Source organism: Eschrichtius robustus, chromosome 18 (genome assembly GCF_028021215.1).
Source record: "Eschrichtius robustus isolate mEscRob2 chromosome 18, mEscRob2.pri, whole genome shotgun sequence".
Lineage (NCBI taxonomy): Eukaryota > Metazoa > Chordata > Mammalia > Artiodactyla > Eschrichtiidae > Eschrichtius > Eschrichtius robustus.
The window spans coordinates 71,228,485-71,254,698 of NC_090841.1; the positions used below are offsets into that span (position 1 = coordinate 71,228,485).

General features: G+C 36.8%; 1 protein-coding gene across 3 annotated transcripts in view; it reads left to right on the forward strand.

Annotated features, from left to right (window-relative positions):
- The window catches only part of PCCA (propionyl-CoA carboxylase subunit alpha), a 373,607-nt gene that overhangs the window by 61,995 nt on the left and 285,398 nt on the right, over positions 1-26,214 (forward strand). The window contains exon 1 of one of the 3 annotated variants that reach the window (XM_068526626.1): positions 9,895-9,948. The exons of 1 other annotated variant lie outside the window; for it this stretch is intronic. In XM_068526626.1, the coding sequence (XP_068382727.1) occupies positions 9,910-9,948 (39 nt within the window). In that variant the 5' untranslated portion in view covers positions 9,895-9,909. Of the gene's footprint in view, positions 1-9,894; positions 9,949-23,040; positions 23,159-26,214 lie in introns of those variants that run through there. One more of the 3 variants, XM_068526625.1, reaches the window with a different exon arrangement.

Consider the following 26,214-nt stretch of genomic DNA (forward strand, 5'->3'; position numbering starts at 1 on the left):
AATCTCAGAATAAATGCCTTGCCCAATGTCACACAGCTAGAAAATGAGAGTATAGTTTCTTACAAAAGTCTTTGACTATAAATCCCATGCTCAGTTAATGTTCCAAACTACTTCTAAGATGAATTGGAACTAGACTGGATTGTTAGTGTTTTGTTTTGTTTTTAATTGATAGCTTTGGCTGGCACCAATTTTTTTTTTTTTTTTTTTTTTTTTTTTTTTTACTGTTGGTGGAAGTTGTTCTCTTTCTGCTCCCTTTTTCCCCCTCATTGGTGTACTATTGTTAAGGTCTAAAAACAGAATATTTCTTTTGTTTTTTTTGGTCTTGTGATCTTGGATGCCAGTGAAAGTAACTGTCTTCACTTGGTTTTGCTGACTTTATAGGTAAAGTACAATACTTGAGTGAGCTGGTAGAGCTACAGAAGAGTCACTGATGCCTTTTTCCTCTCTGGGATATTCTTATGTTGAATTAATAATGTCTCCCTGAATTTAGAGGAGAAATTTGGTGACTCTGTCCTTTTGACAGTAATTTTGTAATATGTTTTAAATTATGACTTTAAATATGTCATGTTCAAAAGGCTTAATGAATATCTATGAAACAAGCTTCATAAAACCCTTATCATAACAGAATGTCCTTTGAGAGGTTTGAGAACATGTTGGATTAGAGTTCAGCTTCTAGACTGTTTGTTGAAGAATTTGAAGATGATGCTGAGTAGAAATGCTCTAAAGTGGATACCTGAAAAAGAAAAATCTATTTTTAGGGAGTCTTTAAGGATGTAGATAAGGCAGATACATTTAGAGTTGTGGGGTTTGGCGGGTGATTTCAATAGGAAGGTTAAGAATCTGGGATTTGATGAGGCTGGGATTTTCTGCCCTTTGCTTGAGGTTAAAATAGTTTGAATTTTATACTCGAGCTTTCCTTCTACCTCTCCTTTCTCTCCCCTGCAGTTATTAGCACAGTCTGGAGTCAGAGTTAAAATTCTTGCTCTGCCACTTCATATCCCTGGGATCTTGGACAAGTTGCTTAATGTTTGACTCTGAAGACTCTCAAGTGTCTTACGCTTACTGTTGGCAGGATTTGTTTTTCTCCATCTGAGTCTTTATATTGAAAACATGTCTCCTGTAGCCAGCATGTAGTCGGGTCATGCTTCTTTTTTTTTTTTAACATCTTTATTAGAGTATAATTGCTTTACAGTGGTGTGTTAGTTTCTGCTTTATATCAAAGTGAATCAGCTATACATATACATATATCCCCATATCTCCTCCCTCTTGCTTCTCCCTCCCACCCTCCCTATCCTACCCCTCTAGGTGGCATAAAGCACCGAGCTGATCTCCCTGTGCTATGCCGCTGCTTCCCACTAGCTATCGATTTTACATTTGGTAGTGTATATATGTCCATGCCACTCTCTCACTTCGTCCCAGCTTACCCTTCCCCCTCCCCGTGTCAAGTCCATTCTCTACGTCTGTGTCTTTATTCCTATCCTGCCCCTGTGTTCTTCAGAACCTTTTTTTTTTGTTTTTCTAGGTTCCATACATATGTGTTAGCATATGGTATTTGTTTTTCTCTTTCTGACTTCACTCTGTATGACAGACTCTAGGTCCATCCACCTCACTACAAATAACTCAATTTTGTTTCTCTTTATGGCTGAGTAATATTCCATTGTATATATGTGCCACATCTTCTTTATCCATTCATCTGTCGATGGACACTTAGGTTGCTTCCATGTCCTGGCTATTGTAAATAGAGCTGCAGTGAACATTGTGGTACATGACTCTTTTTGAATTATGGTTTTCTCAGGGTATATGCCCAGTAGTGGGATTGCTGGATCATATGGTAGTTCTATTTTTAGTTTTTTAAGGGACCTCCATACTGTTCTCCATAGTGGCTGTATCAATTTACATTCCCACCAACAGTGCAAGAGGGTTCCCTTTTCTCCACACCCTCTCCAGCATTTATTGTTTGTAGATTTTTTGATGATGTCCATTCTGACTGGTGTGAGGTGATACCTTATTGTAGTTTTGATTTGCATTTCTCTAATGATTAGTGATGTTGAGCGTCCTTTTATGTGTTTGTTGTCAATCTGTATATCTTCTTTGGAGAAGTGTCTATTTAGGTCTTCTGTCCATTTTTAGAGGGTCATGCTTTTTTAATCATTCTGATAATCTGTATTTTTTAATTGTGGTGTTTGGTCTGTTAAGCTTTTTGGGTTGCCTTAGTTTATTTTCTTTAATAACAGCTTTTTCTGAGATACAATTTACATCATAACACCCTTTTATAATGTAAAAGTCTGATTTTTTTTGTTTATTCAAGTTAGGTGACTGTCACCAGTGTGCAATTTCAGTAGAATCTATTACCATTTAATAAATTACTGATGTGACTGGACTTATGTTTACCCTTTTTTTGTCTGTTTTCAGGTTGTCTCCTCGTTTTTCCTTCTGCTTTCCTTTACTATCTTCTTTGGATTATTTTAATTGTTGGAATTCCATTTAAATTTATCTACTGGATCTATCTTTTACATTTTTTAGTAGTTTTCCTAGGGATTACAATATACATCCTTAACTTTGTATGGTCTACTTGAACTTAGTATTATACCATTTTATGTGCGATGTAGAAATTTTGCAGTCACGTAGCCCACTTTCCCTCTCTCTCTATCTCCATCCTCTGTGTTAAGAGTTGTCATATGTATTTCATCTGCATATATTATAAATTCCATGGAAAAAGTCATAAGTTTTCCTGTAAACATGTTTGAAATGGGTTAAGATATTTCCTTCATTAATGACCCAAATATCATTCAGTTGAAATTAATATTGTTTTTTATTTTGGTCCGTTTTTAGGTTACGTAGAAGAATTTATTTTTAAGTTTATTTTTTATTATGTTTAAATGTGGTAAATCATAACATAAAATTTACCCTTTTATCCATTTTTTTTTTTAAGTGTACAGTTTAGTGGCATTAAGTACATTTATTGATACAATGTATAACTGTCACTACTATTCATCTCCAGAATTCTTTCATCATCCAGAAGTGAAACTCTGTACCCATTAAATAGTAACATTCTGTTTCCCCTACCCACACCTCCTGGTAATGTCTGTTATACTTTGTCTCTGAAATTTAACTACTCTGGGTAACTCATAAGTGGAATCATACAATATGTGTACTTTTGTGACTGGCTTATTTCACTTAGCATGATGTCCTCAAACTCCATCCATGTTGTAGCATGTGTCAGAATTTCCTTCCTTTTTAAGGCTGAATAATAGTCTGCTGTATGGATATACCACATCTTGTTTATCTGTTGATTGTCACCCAACTTGTACACGAGTAGGAGGTGGAAATTATACTTTCAAATTCTTCTGTATCACTCTGCAGCCTTTCAGTACATGCTAGTTAACTCTTCATTAGATGAGAGAAGTTGCTGAATTAAAATTTGGAATTCTGGAAATAAATGTAGGAGGGGCACTTTGAGTAACCTCTCTGTGTTTTAATGTTGTAATGCTATTTTTAACTTATAATAACTTTGTAATCTCTTAAAATTTATTTTTATCCATTTATTTATTTTTATCCATTTATGCTTTGAATTTAGTAGGAAAGATTTTTGTTGTTGTTGTTCTAATAAAGGTAATAGATTGAGGATTTTGTTGGATTAAATGAAGTGATATTAATTATCACGGTTACATGTATTTAATGATTCTTACTGCCCCAGATACATTCTAAAATTATGCTTTTAAGCGCACGCTACCTAAAATGGGCAAAGAGGCAGAAATAATGAGATCATTTCTGGGGCTTTGATTTTGGACTGGACCTTATTTAAAGATATTGTTACAAAGTTTCTGAAGTACCATATTGAATACAATGTGTGATATGCTAATTTGCATTAGCAGAGAGTATTCCTTTCTTGTGTGTGTGTGTACTTCCCAACGTTCTTAGGGTGTATTTGCTGATGTGTGCATTTTCTTAGCTTTTTATTCAGTCTTTCACGTAGTAGTTCGTTGTGGAATACAGTTGTTAAGAGAAATAACATATCATTAGATAAAAATTATGTTACATTTCTTAACCGTTATACTTTATTTATAAGGAAATGTTTTGATGGTAAATGATAGATGCTGCTGTTGATTAGAACGCCACAATTTATATAAAATATATTGAGTGTATAGACAGAATGAGTTATATATTTATATGTTATATATAAAATGTCAGTGTATTTCACTAGGGTATCACGTATTAGCTCAGTGTTTGATATTATTAATTGTACAATGGCATGATATTTAGAAGGCTAACTTGGTTACAGTATTGCTGAAATACAAATTTAATTAATCAGTTTTAAAATAATTGAATCTGGGTGATGAATAACTGGGAATTTATTATATCGTCTGTCTACTTTTGCTTATGTTTGAAGCTTTTCGTTAAAAGAAATCCATGAAAGGAAATACATTAAGCTCAGAAGAAATAGTTTTTTTTTTTTTTTTTTAAATCTTATATTGTTCCGAGAGGCTGGAATATCATACAGTATAGAATGGGTTCAGTGTTAACTTGATTGTCTTGGAGAACATATTAAACGCGGGAGACATTAAAGCTCTTCTTCACATCCAGTATGAGGGGATTTCAGCCTTTGTCTTTGGAATGTTCCTTTGTTACCAAAATGTCTGCTTTTAGTCTTCTTCATTAATTATACTTGATATTTTCATGAGCAGAAGAAATAGAACAATGTTTTGTCTTTATCCTTTAAGATTAATAGACACCAAATTAAAGTCAAAGTATGGTATCCAAAAACATTAATTTTTTCCAGCTCGTTTTGGTTTATCTCATGTTGGCGCAAGCATGGCCATCACAGAGTCATGAGAAGTATCCTTCTCATGTGTATAAACTGGTTATTAGACTAGAGGGGAGATACGTAAGAAACTCCCTCCTGTGTAATATCGGTTGCAAAAAAGAAAAATCCACTTGTTAAAAGGGCTTAATCTAGAGCAATAAAAAGTAACTTTTATTATTCTAGGTATCCCATTAAAGTATTTATGCTTTATGTCTTATGATGATAGGCTACTTCTGCGAAGACTATTACATAGAACTGGGCATTTCTCAAAGAGCTCTTACCATGCTCTATTCTTATGATGTGTGTTTGGATTAAAGTAGACAAAGAAAATTATCTCCAAGACAGATAAACTGCCCAAAGAAATAATCACATTTTGATTCATTGTGTTTTGTTTACAATAGAAGAAAAATTTGAGAAGTCCTTACTTTGTCATGTTACTTCATTAGACCGTTAATTCCCTCCCTTCACAGAATATCCGTTAACACTTGGCACAGTTTGGAAAAATGATGTAGTACACAGTAGGATGAGCGGCTTCAACTGATGGCATATATGATTTCTAATTGCAAGGAACCAAACAGGTGAACTCAAGTGAGCTTACCTAGCAAGGTTAAGAATCTATGTGGATTATTTTTGGATGGATTATGAAAATGGAAGAGAGACCATTTCATTTACATAGGAGGTTTACCTCATACTTTCTGGCATGAGTGCCAAGGTGCTGATCACTGTTCTAGATACTACATATATTCAGGGTGAACACGACAAAAATCTGAGTTTTCATGGGGTTATTTTCTAGTACAGGGAGGCATATAGCAAATGAATTAGCCAACAGACTCAGATCATGATGAGTGCTATAAAGAAAACACAAGTGGATGATGCAATAGAGTATTGGCATGTGGGGATCCCTGAGACTCTTTCACAGACTCTGCCAAGTAAAAACTGTTTTCAAAATAGTTTCCCCCTCATTCTCTCACGATTGTGCAGTAGAGTTTTTCAGCGGCTACGTGATGTATGTTATCACAACAGATTGAATGCAGAACCAGATAGGAGAATCCAGCTGTGTTCTATTAAGCCGGATGGTAGAGATTTGCAAAAAATATAAAACATTTCCACTCTTACTCATTTATTTGTTAATTCTAATTGTTAAACTTAAATGGGTTTATTCTTTTAAAAATAATAAATATTTAAACATTCTCTTCATTTTAATGTGGTAAATATTGATAGATATAACACACATAAGCAAAAGCTCTCTGAGATCATCAGTTTTTTTAAAACTGTAAAGAGATTCTGGTCCCAAAAAGTTTGAGAAACACTGTGCCAGAAGTTGAATGGGTGGCCTCTTTAGATAAAGTGGTACCAAAAAAACCTCTCTGAGAAGGTGACCTGTAAACTGGGACTTCATGGGAGAAGAGCATTCTAGGAAGAAAGAGCAAGACTTCTCTGACTGCCCTTCCCAACCCACTACCACATCCTTTTCTGGCTTTATAATTAGTTAGATGTCAGTCAAGGACCTTTACTTAACTCATTTCTGAATTCTTGTTATTTACCATTTTACCAGTCGTTAATAATTCTTCAGTTTTTGTTTTTTTTTCAATTAACCACTTTATTTTTGTTTTTGGCTGCATTGGGTCTTCATTGCTGCATGCAGGCTTTCTCTAGTTGCGGTGAGCGGGGGCTGCTCTTCGTTGCAGTGCACGGTCTTCTCATTACGGTGGCTTCTCTTGTTGCAGAGCATGGGCTCTAGGTGCACGGGCTTCAGTAGTTGCCGCACGTGGGCCCTAGAGCACGCGGGCTTCAGTAGTTGCAGTGCATGGGCGCAGTAGTTGTGGCACATGGACTGTAGTGTACGCAGTCTTCAGTAGTTGTGCCGCGTGGGCTCAGTAGTTGTGGCTCGTGGGCTCTAGAGCACAGGCTCAGTAGTTGTGGTGCACGGGCTTAGTTGCTCTGCGGTATGTGGGATCTTCCCGGACCAGGGATCGAACCCATGTCCCCTGCATGGGCAGGCGGATTCTTAACCACTGCGCCACCAGGGAAGTCCCAATTCTTCAGTTTTAATGGAATCGCTTACATACATTTCCAAACAAATGAGACAGACTTTTAGAAAGAAGCTTAACCTCTTTGCTGTTCACACCAAGCTAATTTGAAATATATTTTTATTGCTTAAAAAAATTAACAAGTATTTGTTAGGATCTATTATTTCCTGTTAATTCCTTTTGCATGAAAGAAAATCATATATTGGATTTCTGTATATGACTTTTAGTATAATGTGGCTCTGTCTTGATTGATTGATTGTCTGTGCTGTGTGGCATGTGGGATCTTGGTTCCCCAACCAGGGATCAAACCTGCGTCTCCTGCAGTGGAGGCGTGGAGTTTTAACCACTGGACTGCCAGGGAAGTCTGATGTCTTCCGTGTATATATATATATAATGGTAAATTTGTTTTGCCGTCTTTATGCTTTGGAGTTTTAGTTTGTGCCTGTACTTATTAGTATAGTGTGTAAAGACTCTCTGTGATTTTTATCATCATTCCTGCTATTATCATTCTTTATCACACCATTTAAAAGCAAAAGCAATTTTAAAAGTGAATAGTAGAGAAAGACAAACAGGAAATGTGAGTTTAGATAAGAGTACAAGCAGCAAGGTTGATTGTGACCATGATATAAATTGATGAGATTTCTACCTTCAGCAAATTGTTAACTTTTTTGAGTATTTACTGTGTGCCAAGGCACTGTTCCAAGCACTGTACATGTACCTAACTCATTTGCTTTTCATAATAGCCCTACAGGTGACTAGTACTGTCTTTACTTTATAAGTGTAAGAAGCAAAAGGAAGTTGGGTTTAAGCAAGTTGCTTACACAGCTCTTAGTGCCTGGGCAAGGATTTGAATCCAGGCATCGCCTGTACTCCTATTTTCTGGGCTGTACTGCCTCTGAAGAAGAGATCGTGCAATGCGTTGTAGAGCAAAACAAAATAAAACCTTCAGAAGTTTTCAACTCTTTTTTTTTTTTTCTCACCCGTCATTATTTTTTCCCGGCAGACTATAACTATATAATTTTATAATTATAATTTGTTAGACCTCTTGATATAGGGATTGTATAAAGAGTTGTCTGCAAAAGTTAAGCTTTTCCCCCTAAAAGCTGGAAGTGAGGAAAAGAAGCAGTTGAAATAAGAAGAGAAAAGCACATAGGAAAAAAGAGAACCGTGGAGAGCAGGGGGGGGTAGTCTGCATGGAGTCTGAGGTGTGGCTGTCTGTCCTGGGTGAGTCAGCATGTGGCAGCTGCTTCAGCCACCAGGGACACACGTGGTAGAGGCCTCCCTTTTCTGATGCCTTGACCAGTACAGTTCTAGTGAGTGGCGTGTATGGGTCTTGGTAGCAATAACAGAATTTGGTGGAGGTTAAAAACAGCAGTGGGGATGAGGAACTACAGATACTAAAAGATATCAAATAAGGAATAAGAAGAGATAGAAGATAAAATAATCCTTCTGAGGTGTCAGAAAGTAACCAGTAATGCCGAAGTATATCTCCTGTAGAAGGTAGACACATACTTATATCCTCTGAGGAAATCACCTGGACAAGTGTACATTTTCTTCAAGGAAGAAGAAAGTCAAAGCTCCTGGATTCCTGATGGATAGGCAAGTATATACTTCTGAATAAGAGAGAAGACTGTTAAATGGGTTTCTGATAGGGGAGGGATGAGGTCTTGGGTTCCTAGTGAACTAATGAATCTCTTGTTTAGGGGATTGTCAAATAGTATGAAAAGTGGTTTCACATGTGCTCCCCCCATCTGTGTATATTCTGCAGTATCATTATCTCTAAATTTTAGATGAAGAAACCGAATCAGAAATAAAATGATTTTCCTAATCACATACTAGTAGGTTATCAGTTCTTTTGATTAAAGCCTGTTGTGTTTTCAAGCCCTGAGGGTTCTAAAAAGCTGGAGTTTAACTGCACAGCATTATATAGAAAACTTAAATTTAGCCAGAAACCACAAAGAGAAAATAACCAGATTTTTAACATTGTTGTACAGTATTTGTTGTTATTAATTTTTTAGGGCATTTAAGAATCTGCTATGCTTTTTAGGTCATCAAAGAAAGGTAAAATTATATTCAAACATGTTAATACTATGAGTGCTGACTTGTATTATAGTATTCTTTGGAAAAATATTTGTCACACAATAACTTAATAGTAAATTAACTAATGACACCTTTATTCATTCATTCTATTGCCACATTTACTTTGAAATTTTGTTTAAAAATTTATTTTAACTGTGAAAATTATATTTTAAAAGTTAGTAATAGCTACTAGGTGTCTGTTCACATTTTATTTCAGAATTTTCCATTTTAAATTGCAGATTAGATTATGATGAATAATAGTCTTTGCCTCTCTATATATGAGCCCCTGCTCATATAAACCAAATATTTTGCGTATTTTGAGATCTAAATCATTAGTTTATGGTTTATAATTTTTTTCTTGACAAGCTTTATATAATTTTTAGTCTTGCCAAGTCTCTGGTGAGTTTTAGATCACTAAGTTTAGAATTTGTTGACTGCATTAATGAATAAAGCAATAGATTAATACCTTGTTGATTTTTTTTAAACCACCAGAGATCTTATTTTCTTCACTCTTAAGAAACTGAAATAATGATTCACAAATCTTAACCGCAGTGGACCACATTTACGATTATGTTTTGCACAACATTTTTAGTCGATGAAGTGTAAAAATTTCATGTTTGTCTTAGCTTTTTGGTCTCTGAGGTATTAAAAGTGGTGACAGGGCTGCTCTGTTACTGTTTTGCAGCTAGCTCTTTTAATTGATGTTGAATTGCGGCTTTCCATGCACACAGGGTTCAGTAAAAAGGTTGCAGTCATCTAGTGAGCATTTTTCCTTTAATGTGCTCATTAGTGGTGGCAAGTCCAGGTTTCAGCACACGTCAGTAATTTACATTTCATTGCTGAGTGGCTGCCCTTGTTCAAGAGTTGTTTCTAAGCGTGATGAATATATATTGGGAATAAACAGAGTAGAAGAATGGAAAGCCAAATACCCTGCCAGGCCTTTCAGTTGGTTCTGAAGCTTCCAGTGGATCTCTGATTAGCAATGCATGAAGCAGGATGGAAATGCAAAGATTAGGTCTACAAAAGTTGTCACAGGTAGGCCACTCCCTTAAATCCCCTTTTTGTGACCACCTTTCCATTTCATCTTCCTCAAATTCTTCTTTCATGACAGACTTTCTGTTAAAGTGCAAATACTCTCTTAGACCTAGGAAGTGAACAATAGAGGATCAACTTGGTTCCTTTACCCCTTCTGACTGCTAAGCCAAGTCTGATTGTTATGTAAAGAGTAGACGCAAGCAAAGCCTTGCTAGGCCTTTACAGCTCCTTAGGGACCCTGTTATTATGACTATCCGGGATCTCTGTGGTGATTCCTTCTGGGATTCATTTTCCCTCTTTGCCTGATTGGTAGCAGCTTGTTCTGGCTTTTGGAAGCTCGCTTAGATCATTCAGGGGTAGTCCGTGGAGGCTGTGGTCAGTGTTGCTGGACATTGGGCCGGGACTCTTATTATAGCGTCTTTGAAATTGGGATGTTTGGGAAAATCCAGAAGTTTTCTTCTTGTAGAAAAACCTATTGTATTATAGTGAAGCATTTTTAGACCTCAGGATTTTATTCTAAGTTACTTTATGCATGGAAACAGTAGCATTAGGAAACACTAGCCTAGCTATCTTTAGAAGGTTAATAGTGTTGTAATTCTTTATACATTTTAAGTTTATTTACATATATATGGAAATTTGGGTTTATTGCAAGAAAGTAGATATTAATGTTGTCAGTTGGGTGTTAGTATGGTCATCTGTCTGTCTACTTATTTATTTTTGTGGTGTTTTTCAAAACATTGAATTTAAGAAGTTTTGTTCAGAATTCAGTAGAAGCAAAAGTGAGTGAATTTATGACTAACAATACAGTATTGAAAGACATTGAAAAATATCAATACTCAAATCAGATTGTTATTATGTTATGGTAAGTTCAGTTGGATATGATTTAGCCCTTGGATCATTTAAACATGAATGTATGTTAAGCACAGTTTATTAAATCTTTTTATTAGTTTTTTGTTTTCTGTGTTTTTTTAAGCTAGATTTTAATAGAGGAGCAACATGGAGCAATGTGGTTTTTGGAAAATTTTTTATGTTTATGAAGATAAAGCTGGGAATCTTGAGGATATTAGCTTAGTAATGTTCTGATCAGTATTTGTAGCCTTTGCAAAAATGTAACAATAAATTCACCTTCTAGATGTCTACTTGGAACTATTCCTTTTGGATGTTTGCCAGATAAAAAAGCCCCATGGGATTAAGTTCTGGAAAATCACTTGCAAATTTGTGGGGGGATATCAGTGACTTTTAAATATTTAACTGTCCAAACTGTCATCTACAGGCGTTCTGTCTCTGCACTGGGTAAAAAAAATTAGAACTTTGTCAGCCAGTTAGAATTAAAGGTGACATCTGCTTTTAATTGGTGTTTTATTTTCTTCCAAGTCAGTAAAAATTCAGTAAGACATGAATTATCAAATTTTGCAATGCTAAGCAACTTGTCAAGTGACAGTAAGCACTACCTTGAGCTTACAGATGGGAAGTGTTAAAATGTTGATTAATCGTCTTGAGTTCTGATTCTGGTTTTAGAAGGCAAAAAAGCCTCTATAACCATTGCCAGCTTTCTTGTGTCAGATAGTATTCATTTGTTAATTTCGTAGGCTTTTTTCAATTACTGGCAAATTGCCTCTTGTATAATTAGCATTTAACTAGTTTTAGTGATGCTTGGACTAGTTGACTTGGGGTCGGGTAAGGCGTTGTAGAAGTCTTCCGTTTCTCAAGTCTGTTATTTATCTAGTAAACTTCTTTGTTAAATTCTTTATAGTAAAACAATGGAAAAAAAATCTAAAAATGAGCTTTAAGATGGTATTCTCTTATACATACTCTTGACAAAGGTAACCTTGCATGGACCCCCCCTTTTGAAAAAGAAAATTGATTATTTCTGTTTTTACCATTTCTCAAACATTTTAAGATATAAAACTTAAGGGTAGAGAAATCAGTTCCTTCAAGAAGAGCATGTAAAAATAACTCAAGACTTCAAACATTCTCAGACCTGAAAGAGACCAAAGAAAATATTCCCATCATACTGACTGACTACATTTAAAATTTCTAGTTACTGAAAATTTCAGCATGGTACTAAGTAGTCTCTTTATAGAAAGTGTCTTTAAAAATTCAACTACGAAGATGATTTTTTTTTTTTTTTTGCCTAATCGTTAATATGAAAGTGGATTTTTTTCCTTTTCCTATTTGAATAGATCTGTATATTGGAGGTAGAATTCTGTTTTGAAAGTGGTTAGGACTTGTAGCAACATTTCTGAGATTAGTTCCTTAATATTACTAGACTTCAGTTTAATTCAGGTTTCTTTTTTATTGTCCACTTAAGAATACCTGATAAATGTTTTATGTAGTAATGTATTTTTGCTACCAGAAAATCATTGCATTGTTTAATTTGATTCAGAAAAATCTGTCCTGTTCAGTTATTGGATGTCGTATAGATTTTATTTCAACTTAAAAACTAGAAAAGATGCTTAGGTAAATTAACAGTTGATAAGTAGCATTTTAAGCCCAAGGGCCAAGTTTAACAGTTCTTATACATTTTTAGAAAATAGATGAAAAATAGAAAATTTAGATCTTCTTGCTAAACTATACAAAACACTTTTATAGTCATTTCGATGCCTGATAACCTCAGGGTTCATTGCCCCTGTACATTTTTCAAATTATTTGCTTCTCAATACATAAGGCTTTAATTTACCTCCTACCGACAAACCCCAAATGGGTTTTTTAAGAATTTTGAAAGTGGATTGCTATAGTTGGGTTACAGCACTGGCTTTGATTGCTGACACAGGATTTCTTAAGACTCCCCAAATTTAGAAGGATGGATGGGGGAGGTTCAGGCAGTGTCTTCTGGGCAAATGCTAAGGGGTTTTTCTTTTCAGATACAGAATTACTGTTTTCTATGATATCTTTCTTTCTTTGAATCCTGTTTTAATGCCTGTTTCTTTTAAAAAAATAATTTAGACACAACATTTAACCATATTTTTTTCACTGTTAAATTCTGGTTTGTATGATCTTTTTTTATCTTGAATTTTACAAAACAATAATAAAGATAAATATTTGTACCTTGAAGTATCCTAAAGCAATTATTGCTTCTGTAAATAACTTTGATATTATTAGTAAATGTGATTTATATACTGATGAATAATATTACCTCAGGTATGCATTCTCTAGAGGTGCTCGAAGTGACTTCTGTGTCATCCTTTCGTGCTTGCGCGCTCTCATTAAGGAATGAGGGAAATAGTTGATGCATGTATTTTACTGGAAAGAAGACTAAAGCCTATGGCTAGTACTTGAATTGGGGTAATAATTTACTTTTTTGCCCCTAAATACTCTCACGATCTTTTAGGAAACAGATCATGGTAGGCTTGACTTGTTAATCATTTCTGTGTTTTCAGCTCAGTTTGGTCACTAATACTTGACTTGTTCCTTACATTCTTGCTTCTCTTCGCCTCATTGCTTGTAGTTGCTGTTTAAATTACCAAGCTTTCTTTATCACGTGAGCCTGTCACTCTGTTGACAACTGATTGGATCGGGGATTAGTGTCTGACCCAGAGGCGGTCATCTGTAGAAGGGCCATGGCCCAGGGTGTGCGGGTGCGGATGGGGATGCGTGTGGCGGGGTTGTGGGTGGTGCTCGGGGGGCGGGGAAGGTGTGACATTGGAACTGAAGTAACTGGAGGAGGAGGAGGCGCAGCAGCCAGCACGTGAGGATGTGCGGTGAACCCTCCCCAGGCAGAGAGAGTGAGCAGGTGTAGATGTTCTGAGGCAGGAAGATGAGCTTGTGATAGAGGGAAGCTGGCGTGGCAGGAGAATGATGAATGAGGAGGTGTGTGGTGCAGGATGCGGCTGGAAAGATAGGCTCAGGGCAGATCAGCGAGGGCCATTGTAAGAAGCTGGGATTTTAATTTCAGCAGCCTTGGGGAACCACGGAGGGGGGGGGGAGTTTTAAGCATGTAGTGCCGTAATGTGATGTATTTCTATATTAACTATAACAAGAATGCGTATCAGACTGAAGAATTATGTAATTAAAAGCAGTTATGATAACAGGAGTAGAAAAATGCAAACTACATGTAATAAGAAACAATGCCTTAGAAGAAGTTAAAAGTCTCATGCTGGCCTTCCTATAGAAATCTTCACCCCTTAGTTATGTCCTACAGTTCTTAGGACACAAAGCTATCTATCTTCTGATTTGTACTTCGCAAATCATCTGCTTTTCAGTAAATCCTGCCCTTATTTAGAGATGAATCTGATACCAAGAATCATTCCTCTTCTCACAATGGTTTATTTCCCTAAGTCTCGATTATTCAGTCTTGAAAAACACTCTAGTAAGACTGTACATGGTAACATTTCACCCTTCAAGTCTTGAGAACAGTTAGGGGGAAGGTGTGGATACAAAGGGAATAATATATGGTATCCCAGTTTAAGGTGGCCACTCGAAATTCTGTCTCCTTTGATATCTTTCCGCCAAGTGTTAATTACTGGTAAGCTTCTTTAACTTTTTGTCTGGCTAGCAGGTGATGGTTATACCAAGCAAATAGGCTTCAGTGAATGCTTGTATCTGGTAGGCATGCACGTGTGCACACGTATACTCACGTTCCAGTGGACAGTTTGCCTCTCTGACATTCTTTCCACCACTGGTGATTTGTTTAAGCCAGTTATAATCATGTTATCTCTTCTGACAGTTATTATTCAAGGATGACTCAGTGAGGGCTTAAGCCAGTTTGGACCGCTGAAACAGAATGCGAGGCTTTTTTTGGGATTCCTAGGAGAGAAACTTTCTCATTCATTAGAGAGGCTTTGGTGCTCAAGCTTCACATCGGCCCCCCACGCCCACCCTTTTGTGAGTGAGAGGGCTTGGTGCTGCTGGCAGCCATTTTGTGACTGTGAGGATAGCTAGCCAAGGGCAGAGCTGATTTACAGAATGGGACAGGTCTGAGAGAATGGCAGAGAAACCCAGAATTGGGAGATGTATCAGTACTTTCAGAAGAATTTCTGTTGGTGTTGGAGGGGGTGTGTGCTAGGGGCGGGGAGAGTTGGGATGTTTAGTGGGTTGACAGTCTTTTGTTCTTTATCAGACATTTATTGAAAAGTTTTCTTATCCCACTGTGCTAGACACTGAGAAACTTAGTTAAAAAATAAAGTAGGGCACAGAACTTGCTTTTCCAGGAAACTTATTTATGGGTATTAGATTTTGATTCCTTCTGTGACTGTCCGTTGTATTGGTCTTGGGGACTGAAAGAACACTCTGTTGTTACTACTCAGTTAAAACTTTTAGAACCAGAGCTTAAAGCCTTAAACCCTTATGTTAGTAAGTAAGGAAAACAATGTCAAGGCTATGAGTTGCTTTAACGATGTTGCTGGGCAGCTAGAACTTTGTGCATATTATACATGGGTGTTTTGAGGATTCCAAGAGTGAAAAGATAGGGAGGCTTGAGGAAACTATTGGAAACAGAGACTAGCCAGCTGTCAGGTCTTTTTGCTCTGTGTTTATGCTTCATTCTTTGAAATCTTTCAGCAAGCCTGTCCACTTTCATCCTCTGCTTCTCTGCTCCAGTGGTCCCATGGAACATGCTGACTCCATAGCCCCTGAGCTTATGTGTTTTAGGTCTGACCTCCTGAAAAGAGGAAAGCCTCTTTTTTCTCTTGGTCCCCATTCCTGGGAAAGGGACTGCGATAGATCGAGTTTGGGTTAGCTGCTTTTTTGCTACAGTCATCTGTGTTCAGGGAGCCAGATCACATCCTGCAAAAGGGCTGCGGGGACTTCCCTGGGGTCCAGTGGTTAATTCCACCAGAGGGGGCGTGGGTTCGATCCCTGGTCGGGGAACTAAGATCCCACATGCCGTGTGGTGCGGCCAAAACAAACAAGCAAGCAAACAAACAAAACCCCAAAAGGGCTGCAGTTGAGAGATCTTTTGCTGTGGTTGGGAAAAGTGCAGCTCACAGAGTTGCGGGCTGGCTAACTTTTCCACAAAATGTCTGTTATACCACATAGTTATAGGGCAGTGTGGTCATCGCAAGAATCAAAGTATGTCTCGTGTAGGTGCTGCCTGAAGGTAATGCTTAACTCTGGTAGCTTGGGGGTTGGGTATAGCTGGAGAGACAGTTGTCTCATTTCTAATAAGAGGGGTGTGGGTGTGTATGGAAGGATTAGTGAAGAAGAGTGTTTTGTATTTGTATAGCTATTGGTTTCCTCACTAGGAATTTACTCCTGTCATAAAAACTCTGTGCCCCTGTAAAGCTGAGTTTCATAATTGTGGCATCATTGGAGTTATAAAGTAAGCATAGAGAAGAAAATCATGGACTTTTTGAGCTTTCCAAGAGGAAACTTAGAACTTATCTAATTTGATTGTTTGGTGTATATCTCTTGATGTGGCAGATACCAGTGAATACAAAGATGAGGCAGATTCACTACCCTGAAGAAGTTTATAGAGAGGAGATATAACAGGGAGGAGACCTAGGGAGGAGTTTAACTCATGAGAGTCAGAGATGGCCTTGTGGGGAAGTCAGAGAATGAAGTGCTTACTTTTGATGGGGGAGGAGTGTCTAGAAAAGTCTCATGAAGAAGGTGGCATTTGAAGTGGTTCTTGAAAATAGGAGTGTGTTTACATAGAGAAGGTGATTGGGGAGAAGAATGGAGATTAAAAAAAAGGGGAAGACTTTCTCAGGAAGGGGATTAATTTTCTTGGCTCTACCTTCAAAATTAATTTAGAATCTGATCACTTCTCACTACTGTCAGTGCTGCCGTTTATTCCAGCTGCCAGCATCTCTCATCTGCATCATCAAATTAGTTTCCTACTTGATCTCCAAGCTTCCATGTTTATGTCCCTCTAGAGTATTCTCAAAACCCAGTCAGAGTGATTCCTGGACAAGTAAGTCAAATATCAGCTTCTCTGCTAAAAACCAAGCAACAAAGTACATTTAATAGCTTCTCATTTCATTCAGAGTAAGAACCAGTCCTTTAAGTCCCCATCCCCCTTTCTGACCTAAGTATTTTTTTTTTTTTTTTTTTTTTGGTTTTGTTTTTATGTGTATTATTCAGAGAATTGCCTCATTTCTCCCACCACACTTTCTACAATCTCAATATGAGTTATCTCTGCATGCTATACAGTAACTGAAGACACAGGCTCTTTTCTTTTTGAACCACAATATTCTTAGAACTTCTACACTTCTTAAATACAATTTTCTTCCTGCATAATTTTAGTCTATATTGAAGTCCCACATTTAATGCATTCTTCCAGAGTTTCTGCCCAGGCCTGTGGTCTGATTGTTGCTGGGATGGAAAGTGAGTAGCTGAGATTTCAAGTTCTCTTGCACAAAATCTGTAGCTGTTCAAGTGCCTCAGACAGAATTTGGATCAGGAGCCTGGAATAAGGGCCAAGGTGCACCTAAGTATTTTGCTCTCTTGCTTACTGTATTTTACCTCTTCCTTGAGGTAAGGTATGCTTACAACCTCAGGGCCTTTTCACCTGCTAGTTTTTTTGCCTAGAACACAGAATCTCCAGATGTGCCTTCTTTAGGCCATTCAAAGTCATTTCCTCAAAGATGCCTACCCTGACTATCGTAACTAAAATTGCTAGTTATTATTCTCCTATCACCTCACACTCTCAATTCCCATTTCCTAATTTATTTTTCTCTAAAGTATTTACTTCAGCCTGATACATACTTTATTTTGTCTTTCTCTCCCACTGAAGTGTAACCTACACAACCACAGGAGTTTCCCACCCCCCCCACCCTTGTGATCATACGGTTTCCTCAGTGCCTCGAACAATATCTGGCTCATATATATTTGCTTAATAAGCAAATAAATGGGTAAGAGGTGGATTGTCTCGCTCTATTTTTGGGCCATTCATGGGATAGATTTGATACCCTAAATTCAAAGTAGGCAGATGTTTATAAATACAGAAATCACTTCTGTTATCTTCTATTATCTTTGCTAAGATGGCTATTCAGCTGTTGCTCATGTGTATAATCACTAGAATTTTAAACCGTTTTATCATATAGCCCAGTGTTTGGCAAACTTTTTCTGTAAAGGGCCAGGTAATAAATATTTTAGACTTTGCAGGCCATACTGTCAGAAGTATTCAACTCAGTTGTTAACTATATAACTCTGCAGTTGTAGCATGAAAACAGCCCTCAAGTATAGGTAAGTGAACATAATGGGTATGGCTGTATTTCAATAAAACTTTATTTATGAACACTAAAACTAGAATTCTATGTGATTTTTAACATGTCATGAAATATATTTTTTTCAACTATTTACAAATGTTCCTTTTTATTGTACTTGGACGGAGATTGACTACTCTATGGTCAAAGTATGGTGTTTGAAACAGCTACACATCTGTATGAATATATTTAGTTTAATACACGTTTCACTATCTTGTTCATAAGCACACATGTGGTTAGAGCCACTAGAAAGAGACTCTGTGTGACACTGTGAATAAAAAAGCACATGGTACAGTTATTTCTGCTAATACATGGGGGCAGGGTGTAGTAACATGGAAAATAAAAGATAGATAGGGACAACATACAAGTAATCTGAGAATGTGTCGTATAGTTTAAATGTATAGGGCCTACTGATTATATTTACTTGATCTTAACCTAAAGGCCAAGAAGTGATTAGTAATTATATTCAATAACATTAGATTTACATTCCCTTTTGTGCATATCAGTTGAGGATGTGGGCAATTAATTCAGAAATGCTGTGGAGGAATTGCTTTTAGAATTAAAAAATTTTTGTGGATAAGTGAGAATTAGTCACACTGATAAAATATATGTAAAATATAGTAACATATGTAAATATTAGTGTTGGATTAGATTTATAAACTTTCTGGTTTTCCCCCAAAATTTGAATTATGCTGTAGAAGAGGCAAGGGATTCACTCCCCCAACCCCCAATATAGTGGTGCAGGATTTGGCAACCTAACAGATGTAAAATTGAAACACACAGAGATTTAAAAATACCCCATTCTGTGGGTATATAATAAATTAATACCTATTGATTGTTAATGTTTAAATTTATGGATTAGGTATTATCTTCTGTGATAAAAAATTTAGCCAAAGAGGGTAAACATGTAAGAATAAATAAGAATTATGTCTTTTCATGTTGAGAGTAACATGGGAAGAAGGAATTCTTGGAAATACAAGTCAAATCTGTGAAATAAACGGTAGGAGAGGTTTTTAGACAGGTACAGGGATTGTTGCTATTTTTAGTGTGTTCATTTTCATGAAGCTGACCACAAGGTGGGGATAATATATTGTATGTAGTCTCTGGATGACCTGTGACATCATCCCGAGTTGTTGAAAATAGATTTAAATTATTTTAAATAACTTTTTAAATTTTATTTAGAAATTTGTCGATGAATGAGTTTAAAACAATTACTTTGCATATATCTTGACCGTTTAGTAGTACCAACAAAGATTATAATTTTTTGTTTTCCAGTACTGTACGGTTTTTATTTTAAACCCATAAAATTATGCCTTTTTCAGCCTAAGATCATTTCTGTGCTGTCCTCTTATCCAAAAAACCCTGAAATCAGTTTCCATTGTTGTTAATTTGAAAATTCTTTACTAGACTGGACAACCATATGGGAAAAGGACTGAATGTCTTTAGGGCTTTATTATAGGTAACCTAAAGAAGATAGAAGACTTACTTCAAATTACTTTTATTTCTTGGTAGGTCTTAACTAGAGTCTAGCCTCCTCTTAGGATAGTTGAAAATGGCCTATGGCGGATTAATATTATAGCATCAGAGTGCTGTCTAACTAGAGGCTAGACTCCTCTTAGGATAGTTGGAAATGGCCTATGGCGGATTAATATTATAGCATCAGAGTGCTGTTTTCTGACTGGTATGGTGGGTGGGCCTTAGTATTCTGTGATAATGGCTCGGCACGTCATCCCAGATCATGGAGTTCATCTTTGATGGCTCGTTTATGTGTTCTGCTGACTTCCAGTATTCTCTTTATGCAATTTCTAGTGTGGATATTGAAGCCAAAAAATTCAAAAAGACTTTTGAAGTTTATTTGTTATTAAATAGCATTATTAAATCAGAGTTGAAGTCTTTGGTCAAGTAGAGTAACTGCTGTGTCAAAATTGAGCTTTTGAAACTGAAAAGCATTCTAAGCCACAGAGCATGAACAGTAGTACTCCAAAAGCCCTTTTTGATTTGGAAGTGAAGTGTTTAAGGTAGTAATAACATGAGTAAACTATTTAAAATCTCTCAGAAGTACTTCACAGCTCATGGCCATGGTGATTATACAGGTAAATGTGATATCATAAACTTCTTAAGGTTTCAAGTGCAGGGTCGTTTATCCCAAGAAATTGTATTTGGTTTGGTGTCTGCTTTTTTACTGAAGACATTTCTAGGTCCATGTAAGAGTGTCTCCCATGGAAGTCTCCTCCGGTTGTCCTGCTAACAGGTCACTTATGTGCAAAGTGGAACTTATCCTTGTAACAGAACCTGCTTTTCGGTTTCCTGTTTGAATTGTTTTCTGGTCTGCACATCTTATAGTCAACTTTGACCATTCCCCTCCCTTGCACTTCCTAATTCAGTCTTTCTCCCTAAATCCATTGCCACGTGTACTATTAATTAGTATTACTGCAGCTTTTCTCACTGCTTTTCTCTCTGCTGAATTCCCACTGCTGTCATATTACTTCCTCACTCATGCCTTTCTCCTGGACCACTGATCACTTCCTCTCAATCTTTCCTCCTTGGAGCCTGGTCAGTACTGGAGCCAGACTGATCTTCCTGAAGTACTTCAGAATCCTTCAGTGGCTTACTGTTGTCTGTAGAGCCTGTATCCCTCAAGCTGGCATGCACAGTAGTTTGATTTCTGCCTGCCTTCCAGCACTATCTGTGCTTGCCCCTCTGTAATTTCTGTTACCAGAGGCTGGCTGGCTGGCTGCTGTGATTGTGCGGGCATTTAAAATTTTGTCTGAGCGACATCTTTTCTCCGTTGAGAGCCGTGGCTTGCTTGCTTGCCCCAACTTTAGCCGTGTGATGGAAGGATGAGCAAGTCTACGGGCAAGCAGGGTTTTAGGGTGAGAGGAAGGAGCCAGTTGAGAGGAGGAGATGAAAGGTGTGGGGAAGAAGTAGGTTTAGCCCCTTCAGGAAGGGCTGCCTTCTCAGGAACAAGGCTCCTGGAATGCATTGAACACCTGCACACGGGAAGGCGGGCGGGGAGTCCTCACCAGTCACAGTTACAGCCAGCTGTGCCTTCTGAATCCCTTCACAGCTAGACAGCAGCTCATTAGGGTCCCCTCTGTCCCTGGTGCTTTGCATATATTAATTCATTTAATCCTCACAGATACAGAAACTGAGGCACAGAGGAGTTAAGAAACTTGTCCAAGGCCACCCAGGTAGCTTATGGTAGAATTGGAGTTTAGGCAGCCTCCTGCTCTTAACCATTACACTCTGCTGCTTCTAATTCCTGCCTTTTTTTAATACAAGAATATAATTTAAAACCCTGCTTGACAGTTGTTTTATACGATTCAAGAGCCATGGGAGGTGAGGGGTTTATAGGTGGTGTCAGTCATAACATGAAAACTTCAAAAGGCTACGTAAGGTGGTGATAGCTGTACGTTTCAAGGGAGTCGCGCAGGCTGGTAAAACATTTTAAGAAGATGATTTTGCTGAAATTAATGTTTACGCTTATCGGTAGTTGATATAAAATGATGCTTCGTCTATTATATATGATGTCCATTTTCGCCCTCATCAGTTACAAGGCTTGAATTGAAGGGAGAAGACTGCATTCTCAAGTCTCATTTATCTAGCAGGTTAGAAAGGCCCTGGTTGGACTTTCTGAGAAAGACAGACATATCAGGTGATTTGAGCATGTTAAAATTGTAGCAAAATTTAATGTGAACAGAAGGGAAAAATTCTCTGATGCAAGGGGGAGGGATTCTCTGGAAAGAATCCCCTCGTCTTTTATTGTTTATGCAGTTGGTGATTGAAATGTTGCCACTTCATACGTAGAGGTATCATTGCAATAAACTTACGTTGATTTGGCTGACAGTTTCCATCCAGGTATGCTTTATCCTAATTACCATTAGTTTCCCAGACTATACTGCTGTACTGCTCTGTCACAGCACCCATGCTTTCTTGTGACTTTAATTGCTTGTTGTGTCCTGTCTTCCCAGTTGGTTTGTCAGCTAAAAGAGGGCAGTGGTGCGTCTTCGTCTTGTGCGTCATTGTTTCCCTAGACCTAACACGGTGCCTGACACGGAGTGGGTGCTTAGCAGGTGTTTGTAGAGTGAATGCATGGCTTTACCTGTATACTGAAGCAGTACGCAGTTGAGGTCTGGTTGCTGTAAGGCTTGAGAGGAGGGGAGGAGGCCCTTTAGGATGAACACTGGTTGTGCGTGGCTTCATCGTGATTCTCTGAAGATCATGGAACCTTTTACAGACTGTTTTCCTGAATATTTAAATGTTTGTTTTTCCATGCTGCCTTTTCAAATCCTAGTTGTCTTTTTTCCTTCAGATGCTACCCTTTTTGTGACGCCTTCCTTGATTCCTCTGTTGGACCCTGTTCACAGTGCCTGATTTTTTTTTTCTTAACCTCTTTTAGTGAATTTACTACTCTCTACCATTTATTGTTTTTATTGTTTGGTACGTGTTGTTTGTTCTACTAGACTGTAAACTCTTTGCATTCAGAAACCAGGTCTGTCCAAACAAGCATGCTTTGGAGAGTGAAAAGAGGCACTAGTCAGATGGGTGCTGAGGTAATAGGTGTGTCCTGGGACTGTGTCAGGCAGACTTATGTATGACACTTCCCAGTGGTCAGCGCGTGCCACCTGAACCTGGGGCATGAGAAGGCAGCAGAGCTGCAGATAAAACCACTGGTTTGGGTCTTATCTTATTTCTATCACTTTACCTGTTTAAGTGTGGTGGGCATTTGATTTCATCTCTCAGATCCTAGTTTTACTGACATGTTAAGTAGAAATGACTATTTATGTCCTGCTGGTTTCGTAGCCCCATTTTTCTTTTTTTTTTTTTTTGAGGAAAAATGATTAAAAAACACTAACTGGAAAAGATAATACACCCCAGTGTTCATAGCAGCATTATTTACGGTAGCCAAGATATGGAAGCAACCTAAGTGTCCATCAACAGATGAATGGATGTGGACGATGTGGTGCAGATATTCAATAGAATACCACTCAGCCATAAAAAGGAATGCAGTTTTTCCATTTGCAGCAACATGGATGGACCCGGAGGATATGATGCTTAGTGAAGTAAGTCAGAGAGAGAAAGACAAATACCGTATATTATCACTTCTATGTGGAATCTAAAAAACTAGTGAATATAACAAAAAAGAAAGAGACTCACAGATATAGAGAACAAACTAGCGATTACCAGTGGGGAGAGGAAACGGGAGAGGGGCAAAATAGGGGTACAAAGTACTATATATAAAATAAGTAAGCTAGCTAAAAGGATATATTTTACAGCATAGGAAATATAGGCAATATTTTATAATAACTGTAAATGGAGTATAATCTGTAAGAATTTTGAATCACTGTGTTGTACACCTGAAAGTAATATAATGTAAATCAACTGTACCTCAATTAAAAAAATTAAAAAGAAACTTTAAAAACTGTGGAATGTTAGTTAAGATATTTTACTGTGTAATTCTAGAATAAATTGAAGACTTTCTAACTTTGTAAACCGACTAGAACCCGATGACTGAAATGTTTATCTATGTATAAAATGGTTTTTAGGGTAGAGTGAGCCTTACTACAGTGCCTTTTAGATGGTGCTAAATAAGTAAGTAAAATACATATTGTTGTTCTTGTTAATATTAATGCATTCCTTGTTCTTTTACTCCCTTCAAACTTAAAAAAAAATGTTTCCTACCTAGAGATAAATCAGTCTCTACTTGGGTCATTCCACTACATCTTATTGTCACTTTCACTTCATTGCATCCTTGTTAATAACCAAAATAAAGGGTGAAAGTAGCAGGTTGGCCTGTTGGACTGGTGCTGAGTAGTGTGAGGAATTACTTAGCTGCTCGAGGCAATTAACTGGAAATCATGATCTCTGCTTTTTTAGCATTCCATTCGTTTTTTGAAATAAGCTTTATAATGTAGGCTGTACTAGAGCACAGCAATTAAATGTGCTAACAAAAAAGAATATCCCAACTGTAGGTAGAGCATGCTTTATTCAAACCATGTGACTCTGATTTCCATCCAGCGGTGGTATCGAGAACTTGATGTGTTCCAGAAAGCAGTAAATTAAGCACAGAGTGTGGAAGGACTTCTACTTGCAGCAAGTTTTAAAAAAAATTCATATTATCAAAGGAAATAGAAAGAGTACATAATTCAGATAATATCCCAGACCAATTTTAAATGTTTAAAAATTAAAGTTACTATCCAGTGTTTAGACTAAACACAAGATCTCCAGCCTTCCACCAGTTTACCAGCTTACGACTAGCAGTCAGTGTTAATGGACTGTGAGGAAGGAACAGGAAGGTGAGTCAGGGGGCATCTGCATTCACATCCCCTCATGCTAATTGAGGCATTATTAAGTCGCTCATCTAGTTCCATAGTTGTTATAAGGTATATTCCAAAATTGAACTGGAAAATTTAGTTTTCCATCAGAAAGTAACAATTAATTTTAGTATTCATGAAACAATAAAAATAATTGGATCAGGGAGAAATGAAAACAACTCATTTTTAATATCCAAATTGTTGAGGTATCAAATTAAAAGTATTTTATGGGAAGTGCAAAAGAAGGAAATTACAACTTCATAACTAAGTAATTCCTATGACCAGTTTATATAAGGAGAACCTTAGCAATACACAACCATATTTAAATATGAAGCTTCTTATCTTACCCTCTTAAAAAATACATCTAGAAGAAATACTTTAACATTTGTGCCTACATCTTTTAAAAAAAATTTTGTTTTACAGTAACATTTATTAGAATTACTGGAACACAAACGCATTCCCACGGGTAGCCCCGTTCAATATGCATTAATTAAACCTTATATAATTATTGTATTTGAAATAGAATTCCTTGTGGGTTTTAGATCATTGGGACCTCGAATCATGAATGTCATACTTTGTTCAATCCAATTGAAATTATTAAAAGAGTTCAAGGTTTTACATAAATAATTTTATATAAACAAATTTAAATTTTTATATATTCAAGTTTTATTTATTTTTTAAAAAACATTTCAACATAAAATCCTATTTACATATTTCAAACATCAAGTAAGAAGATCAATCTATATGAAAATTCAACAAGAAGTTCACAGCTGTACTTGCATCTTTAATTAAAGCATTATTACTATTGTATTACAAAGCAAAAATAAGCTTAACTTCTTGAAAATGCCAGGTAGCTGAGTGATAAACTTAACAATTTCATCCGAGAAAATTTAGTGTCATTGACTTGATCATCAGTATTTTGCTAATATATATTTTTTAAATGTTCTAATATTAAAACTAGAATTTCTTTAAAGGAGGAAGGCTAAAATTTATCCAAAAGGCTGACTTTTTAGTTAACTCTAATTTTCTCAGTGTTATTGCTAAAGAAGTTATTGAATTCATTTTCTCTGGGTATCTTCTGTATTGCTTTTCTTTGATTCTTGCCAGTGCAACCAGTCTTAAGATTTTACATGATAAAGGAAATCTGTGGAACTAATCCTAGAAACCTCTTTCTGTTTTCTCACAGAACACCTCCAGGCACAGAAAAGACAGAATACTTCATTTGCATTCTTAAACATTAGGAACTTAGAATCTGAGTCTTTCAGCTGGAAATGTTATTGCATCTACATTTCCCGAAGAAAAAAAAAAGGTTAACAGCCCACTCAGGTTTCTGTTAACTCATCTCTTTTTAGTGTCCTGATCTGCACAAAGAGTGTAGAATGTGGAAGCTGAACGCCCAGCCTCTTTCTTCTTAGCAGTCAAGGAGACTCGGGAAATAGGTATCAGTGCTGATTACAGGGAAATAAAAAGAAATCAGATATGCACACAAAAGTGGCAAACACTAACAAACTTCAATCTTAGTCTTTTAAAAGGGAAAGAACATTTACAAAATTAACATAGACTACAGTAACTAGAAGTTTTAAAAGTAAACTATTTTCCACATGAGCTTGAAAAGCTTACCCCAAAAGTACAAAGATTTTTTAGAGATTTATAGTTTGTTTATTTAAATGGTTTCTATTAAATTAATAAGTACCAAAAACCTCTTCTTTGCCCTAAGTACCTTTGTCAGAAACCCAGAACATTTAATAAAAAAAAATTTAACTTCTTTGACTTAATAATAGCTGAAAAATAGAAATGAAAATCAT